Source organism: Cannabis sativa, chromosome 3 (assembly GCF_029168945.1).
Source record: "Cannabis sativa cultivar Pink pepper isolate KNU-18-1 chromosome 3, ASM2916894v1, whole genome shotgun sequence".
NCBI lineage: Eukaryota > Viridiplantae > Streptophyta > Magnoliopsida > Rosales > Cannabaceae > Cannabis > Cannabis sativa.
This window is the reverse complement of record NC_083603.1, coordinates 42,551,763-42,559,895: the sequence shown is the minus strand read 5'-3', so window position 1 is coordinate 42,559,895 and position 8,133 is coordinate 42,551,763. Positions and strand designations below refer to the sequence as shown.

Here is an 8,133-nt window from a genome sequence, read left to right as displayed (position 1 = left end):
TATATAGGTAAGAAAAGCTAAGCACTACTATAGCAGACATATGTTGGTGGAATACACAGATACGTAGTTTAGATTTTTAATAGACTCAGCTGGAAATCAATATATATAAGCCCTGAAATGTTAATTATTAAATAATAATAATAATAATACTTAATTAAAAGTAATAAGAACACTAGTCATCATCATAATTAATATACAAACACATTACACACAATATATTATATATTATTAAAAAGGTAAAGATATATATAGTACAGGTCATGGCTATATATACTTTGCCACATTGTAAGCCGTACTGTACGGCGTGACAAAGTCGATGTACAAGCACTATATTTGGATTTTACACCTTCAAATTATAAAACCAAAAACTTTAATAATAATAATAAGCCGAGGACGATCGATACCCCTATGTACACCATCCTAATAATATTATGTAAATTAATTAAAACCCAGCAGCCAAACAGGGACTTATGAAATAGGGCTTTAATTATTAGAGAGAGATTCAATTAAGCAAAGCCCATTAAGCTACACAATTCACTGTTTGGCATGGGCTAATTGGGCTTGGGCTTGGGCCTGGGCCTTCCATGTTAATAGCACAATGGCCTGTTTGGGGTACCACAAATTGGTTCTTGCTCATCCTCTCTTCATTTTGATCATTTTGGGCTTTTTTCTTATCATCAGAAGTGTTAATTACTTGAACCTCAGCCATCATTATGGTGTGATTATGATTATCATGATCAAGTTTTTCATCACCTAATTCAGATTTCACTGCTAATTGTTCTGGAAGCTTTTGCTCTTCAAGCATAACACTCTTGTTTTTTCTATACTTTATGTATAGTGCCATTTGAAGAAATCCAAAGATCAAACCCAATATGTTTGGAATCTGCAAATTAATTAAGAATAATTAATTAATTAATTAATTAATACCTCAGATATTGATAAGATACAAATCTTGTTACACTAATTAAAAGGAGAAGAAGATAGAGCTTTATATCAAAGTTACTCCATATAGGTCACTTCATGTCGTTAATTATATATTTTTGTTAATTATTAATTAGTTCATTAATATATATGTAAATAAATATATATAATATGATACGTGTTCAAACTAATAATTGTAGTAGCACTATACATAATTATTAAAACTTTTCTCTACACTAATTGCTATCTATGCATGTTTTTATATGTATATATTTACTTTAATTATTTGCCAACTTATTTAATTTTATGGGGCACGTAGCATAAAACAAACAAAAATAATAAGTTAGGCAACCCAAACATATCTCTAATTAATTTAATTAAGTGCACTTTTTTTCTTTATATTCATGAATTAATTACGGCATGCATGTTTTGTGTGTAACAAAATAATGCACTAGATTATCATATATCATAGGTAATTAATTATAACACGAGAATTAATATATATATATATGATCAAATCAATTAATATATATGTATATCACTAAAAACAAATAAAAAAAAGTTTGTCCCCCTTCCTTTTTTTCTTCTTCATATATTTTGCTTTTTGTATCTAGCTTTTTTATCCTTCTTTTTTTTTTCACATTAAGGTTTGTCTCTTCTTAAAAGATAACTTTGAAAAAGATTTTTGAACTGCTTAATTTGGCAACTTATGAAGTATATGACCAAACCCCACAAAGAAAAAAACCTTAATTAGTATTATAATTAAGTATAATTAAATAAATTAATTACTTACCGCCACACACAAATCCTTGAGCATTATACCGTACATGAGCCACATAACGGCGCTAATTGTGAGAAAAAATGATAAAGGAAACGGCATAAACTCCACGCTCTTCGTGCGTATAACAACCCTCTATACAAAAATATTAAAATTAAAATAATTAAATATAACAATAATATAAAAAATATTATAAAAATGTTATTAATTAGTACTTAGTACTTACAATTATGCTTAAAGGGGCTGCAAAGACGCTAACAGCAAAACTTGTACAAACCCATCCCAAAACAGTTGCTCTAAGTGATTTTGATAAGAAGTGTGAGAGTAGAAGAATCAAGCAAAATCCCCCAAAGTTCACCACAACAAGTAGTCTCAAAGTGAAAACCTACAATCATAATTATATTAATACATATATATATATAAGACTATATTATTAATTATTATAGATATATATATATATATGTATAGTTACCCTTGCTTGCTTTGGTGCATAGGCAATGTACAAGGCAATGTAAATGGTCTCAATGACACAACCAAATGAATTGATAGTAACAAGGAGAAGCAAATTGGATTTGAGAGTTGCATAGTACAGCCACATCATCGCACTGAATAGTGCAACCACATATGGAACTGATTGAAATCCTTCTGTTGATTTCTTCTTATATACCCTGTAAAATGTTGGCCTATATATATTCCAACATACACATACAAATTAACTATATATATATGTGTAACACATAAATAAAAAAAATAATCAAATTAATGATGATGATCTCTTACACTGGGGCCAGAAATACCACAAAGGAAACGATATTCCCTAGAAGACCAAAAATAAAAACACCCAGATGACCAGTTGCAATGATAGACATCTTTTTTTTCTCAAAGAAATGAAAACTTAAGAGCTTGTTATTATAAGGGAGAGAGAAGATATAATATTTGTTGTATTGGTTTGTATTGCCACGAACCTAAACTTAGAAGCTCTATGGTATTTATAGTGAGAAAAAAATGATACTTTTGGTTGCATGAAGGATACTATAGTATGTATTAATTTATTAATATTAGGTGGCATGATTAGTGGTTGTACAAACAAAACCATGCACCCAAATGTGCCACCTCATCAATATGAAACAAAGACTATACTCTTACGTTACGAACCAAGAAAGGTTTAATCGTATTATTTTAACAAATCAAAAAACAAACTTTGAAGCGTTTTTCCCAGGTACGTACCCTTTTCACGTGACAATTCCTTACTCACTTGCTTTTTATCATTTCTATGTTTATAATTTTATTTTATTTTATTTTTATATTTTCCGACTAGTTATATCACTTTCTATTTATACATTTAAATATTAGTTATTGCTTTAATAGCCGTTACATACACCCCATTTGTCACTACTTTCACCCCTTCAAACCGTCAAAGAATATATATGTATTTTTAACCCCATTTTATTTTTTATTGTTGAATCAATTTTTTTTTTTAATCATGTAACTTTAACTACAACGTTTCACGTTTGCACTCATGATGAGATGATTAACAATATGCAACATATACACTTTGGTCATGTTTTAATTTTGGCTCGGTAATTACTTTTCATGCTCTAAAAAAAAAAAGAAAATATCTATTATATTTGAATGTAATTATAATCTCTTATTATAATTTTTGAATTATTAATTTTCACATTCGAAATCACAAAATATTTTTTTCTATATTAATATTTGTTATAGTTATAGTATCATTTTTGTAAATTTTTGAATAATTTACAATACTGAAAATAGACTACATAATATTCTTAATTATCATGCGCGCTCAAAAAATTTCAAACGTATTTTCAGTATTATAAATTATTCAAAAATTTCAAAAATTTACAAGAATAATGTTATAAGCATAACGAACACAATATTCTAACATGTATTTTCGAGTACAAAAATTAAGTAAGAGATTATAACAGAACACTAAGGTGGCTTTTGGATGAAATAGAATGGAAAGGAAAGAAAACAATCTCCATTCTATTTCTTTGTTTGGTTGGATATTAAAGTGTTGGATTATCATTCCAATGGGGAATGACCTTTCCACTATTTTAGTAGAATGACAATTTCATTTTGAAATAGAAGGAAATACTATTCTAATGCATGATGAGACAAAATGTAATAATTCTTTTATCAATTTTTTTATGCATTTTAAATTTTATTACATTTCATTCTTATTCTCATTCGCATTCCTATATTTTTCATTTCTCTCAACCAAACGCCACCTAATACTCTTGTACATATAAATCAAGAATTGGAAGATCTCTTCCGTCGGAGACATTTTACAAAGCAAAACATTTTTAGCTAGCTAAAAAATGTACTACACCATTTGAAGAATGAGGTCTAAATACATTACCACAAAGGTTAGTGATCGAGTAAGCATTGTTACAACCATATACTACAATCAGATTCAATAATACATACATACATTCACATACATTAAATTTAGCCAAGCCAATGTCATATCATATCATTAGAAAAAATATGTTGATTGATATATATAATAAATGTATATAATTATGGTATTGCGGTCTATCTCATGTAGCTTTTGACCATCACGCGTGAACAGAGAAATTTAAAGATTTGTTCCTCTAATTACAGGTGTCACAATTTAATCTCATGACAATAACTTGTATCTACCCTTTCTATATGACTACTCATAATATAATACCTATATCTTAATTCCCCTAATGGTAATGCTAAATTCTTTAGTTTATTTAATTCCCCTAATGGTAATGTATATGCTTAATTAATTAATTTTGTGTTTGAAATATCTAATATTCTATAGAAAATTGGAACGTATATAATGTAAAAAAAAAAAAATGTTAATTACAACTTTTAACCCTAATCTTTAACATCACCTTCCTTAAATTTTTTAGGGTGTCAAATTTTTTTCTTGAATTATTGTCATTGTTGGATTTAAAGATTTTTGCTCTATTCTATCCAATTTCACTAACACGAAGATTCTTCATGTACTAAATCGTGCCCATTGAATTTTGATATTTACCAAATTTTATCTCTAAATTTTCACATGTACCAAATCGTATTTCCTAAACTTTTATCCACGTCAGACTAATTCTAATAGTAAAATTGAAAAGAAAAAAAAAAAAAGTCTTTGAATTTAACAATAATTTCAATAATTCAAGAAAAATTTAATAGTTTAAAAAATTTAAAGGACATAATTTAGTACATGTAAAAATTTAAAAATCAAAGATCATAATTAATCAAAAAAAAAAGTGAGACTATTACACTATTAGTAAGAATAAAAATTCAAAAGACAAAAATTATAATTAATCAAAAAAAAAAGTGAGACTATTACACTATTAGTACTAATTTTTCATAAGTATTATTAATTGTGATTGCCTTATAGTGGTTTGTTTGTAGATATAGATGGAGTCTAAAGTGGTAGGTGGAGACTTATTATATGGTCCACCACAGATGATAAGATTTGTTTAGTGTATCCTGATTCGATATATTTAAGATTAATACACTATTAATTCCTATGATTAGTGTACAATTATTAATTAATAAAAATAATTAACAATGTTCCATATTAATATATTGTAATTTTAGAAGCAGGTAAGATATTTTTGTAACTTGATCATGCCGTACAACTCTGTAATTTGTCTTTATGCACACATACATATTTCTCTAATATTACGTATTTTTTTCTTATAAAAAATACATGATATACATGTGGATTCATTAATTATTTAATTTTGAGTGGGCAAGGAAATATTCGTGATTTTATTTTATTTGAATTTTAAAGAAAAATTATGAATCAAAACAAAAAAAAGAAAGAAAGAATTAATTAAGACAATAATTAAGAGAGAAGAAGAGAGGTAAATTAATATAGGTGAGGTGGTTTTTGTGTAAGTTATTTTAATTAATGATAATTTGTTATTAAATTCAACGGTTTAAAGTTATTTTTGGGTGATGTGAACAACCATATCGTATGCAAATACACGTGCCTTTGTTGGAACTATGCACAGAAATAGATATATCTTAACCTTAATAATTATTTATATAACTTAATTACTTTCCCTATTATTAATCTCATAATAATATATAAATTTTTCACTATAGTGAAAGTTAACGTCTACAGTTCCACTAGTGGAAAATACTTTTCTCCATTGTACTATAGTACTTTAAAAATACATATTTATATCTCATATAATAATATGATATTGCACATATATACATATTTATAAAGTTGTGTACATCGATCATTTGTATAAATACATATATTTATACATTCATGATCTAAATTTATATATAGCTTCAAATAGGATGTAGAGTTATTGCCTTCCTTGTTGGGATATGAAAATAGCTAACTACCCCTTTGCACTAAAAAGATAATGATTTTTTTTTATGTATAGAAAATAAAAAAAGAGAACCAATAATATTATTTGATCAAAAGTTGACACTACCAAACAATTAATGAAGCAACGAAATTTTTATGCATTTTCTTTTCGATTTTTGAAAATCTCTTTTCTTTTCTCCCCGTTTTCTTCCACCTTGTATGGTGCGTTCATCAATTTTTTTAAGAAAAAAAATTAAAATTAATTTACTTAATTATATTCAAATGCAGGTTATCAATTCAAAACCATTCACACTATATATACCATCTCTTCATAATTTATTCAATTCTAATTTTTATAGTAATCAACTCATGATGGCTTTTAAAAATTTGAAAATAACTTTGTCTAATAATTTATTATAATATGACCTTAAGTTAGTTCATGAGTCGAACCTAATTATAAGAATGAAGCCTTGCTAGCTATGTAGAATATAAAGAAAATTCTAAGGTACATCCTCTAAACACGGTCATACTGAAATTTGTTTATGTTTTTGATGTTCAAATAATTTTAATCATATTTATATATATAACTAGATGAGAGTTACGTGGCGAGCCACGTAAATATTAGTTTTATATAAGTTCTAGTAGTTTTTGTTTAAGAATTCAGTAACTAATTGTAAATTATTTTATAAACGATATGTTTTATATAACTAATTGTTAAGAATGTCATAATTGTGTATATATAAACCTATAATATACACATTGTTATTCAAATCTTATAATAGGGATTTCAACCCATCTCGCTATACATCTCCCACACATTCACACACCCAATCAATTGAGATATCTCCAAGTAACTACACACTTAATTATTGTACTCAAAAGTCATGTAATCATAGATTGGACATTATAATTAAAGAGAGAGCACAAAGGAAGAAAAGACCAGATACAAATAGATATAGCTTATTAATTATATCTTTAGAATTTCAAGCTTTATTTTACTTTCTAATTAAGCAACAAGTTATTGTTATTAATTAGTATCTAATTAATTAATTACCCGGTGGTAGCTTTCGAATGCCTATATGTTTTATGCATATAAATATTTTATTAGTATATATTTATATCTCTTGTTTTTATCGCTTTAATTCCTCTTTAGTGTGTTTTTTGTTTTTCAAATATTTACTTGGTTATACATATATGTGTTAAATGAGATGGCATGAAGCTTGAGACTTGAGTTAGCCAATTAAATGAAAAAAGGATCAACTGATTAATATGTTTTATACATTATGCAGCCTTTTGTGATAAGTGTAAAAATGTATGCATATAAAAGTTACTCTCTGGAATATACTAATAATTTGAAATATATATACTTTGATTCATGAAAAAGTTTCATATAACAGATAAATTTTGTCTAATTAATTATTAAGTAATAAAACTTCAAATACCAGGATAAAAAGTTAAATAACATACCAGAAAAACTATATATACATGTAGCAGTAATTAATTTATAAAAACCACACATATGCGCATATATTAAACTAAACCAAGCATATATAATCAAAAAGTTCAAAAATATTCTAATTGGTGAAACATTGTCATGACCCATAACAATGCAGATTAAACAGAACCAATATAGATACTTACTTTCCTGCATCTATAAGGATGTTGCTTTTCCCAGATGTTGTGGCATATCGATTGAGGATGCTTTTCCCAGATGCTGTTTTATTTTGTAAGAAATATAAGGAATCAGTTTGAACTTGCAGAAAGTGCAGAAAAAGTACATAGGCCTAAATGATGAGCATTCATACCTCGCATGTCTTCAGAGGATTAGTCAAGCAGCTCACACGAGGAATTCCTTCACTTGTTCCTGTACCCATAAAATAAATCGTGTAAATTTTAAAAATAACAAAAAAATTTCAAAAATTGGGAATATACGGTTTGTTAGAGAGATATGTGGTTAAGATGATTTTTTTTATTTAAAAAAAGATTATTTAATTTTTTGGGTTTAATTATTGGGTTTATTTGTTAACGGGAGATCAAACCTCATCGTTAAATTTAACAGAATATTCTTTTATTTTAAGTATATTCTGTTAAACCAAGAAATGCC

General features: G+C 26.8%; 1 protein-coding gene across 1 annotated transcript; it reads right to left on the bottom strand.

Annotated features, from left to right (window-relative positions):
• Positions 1–204: 204 nt before the first annotated feature.
• LOC115708908 (bidirectional sugar transporter N3) lies at positions 205–2,667 on the bottom strand. The gene is made up of 5 exons (XM_030636933.2): positions 2,480–2,667; positions 2,172–2,382; positions 1,926–2,084; positions 1,715–1,834; positions 205–883 (listed from the first exon to the last, which is right to left on the bottom strand). Exons 1-5 carry the CDS (start codon positions 2,566–2,568, stop codon positions 521–523), a joined length of 942 nt encoding a protein of 313 aa, XP_030492793.1. The 5' UTR covers positions 2,569–2,667; the 3' UTR covers positions 205–520.
• Between the last annotated feature and the right edge of the window lie 5,466 nt (positions 2,668–8,133).

Bases quoted from the DNA above. Each gene is read 5' to 3' on its own strand.
- LOC115708908 (XM_030636933.2), bottom strand. From the start codon at position 2,568: ATGTCTATCATTGCAACTGGTCATCTGGGTGTTTTTATTTTTGGTCTT. The intron at 2,085-2,171 runs GTAACTATACAT...TTATGATTGTAG, and splicing joins ATGCACCAAAGCAAGCAAGG to GTTTTCACTTTGAGACTACT. The intron at 1,835-1,925 runs GTAAGTACTAAG...ATTTTTGTATAG, and splicing joins CAGCCCCTTTAAGCATAATT to AGGGTTGTTATACGCACGAA.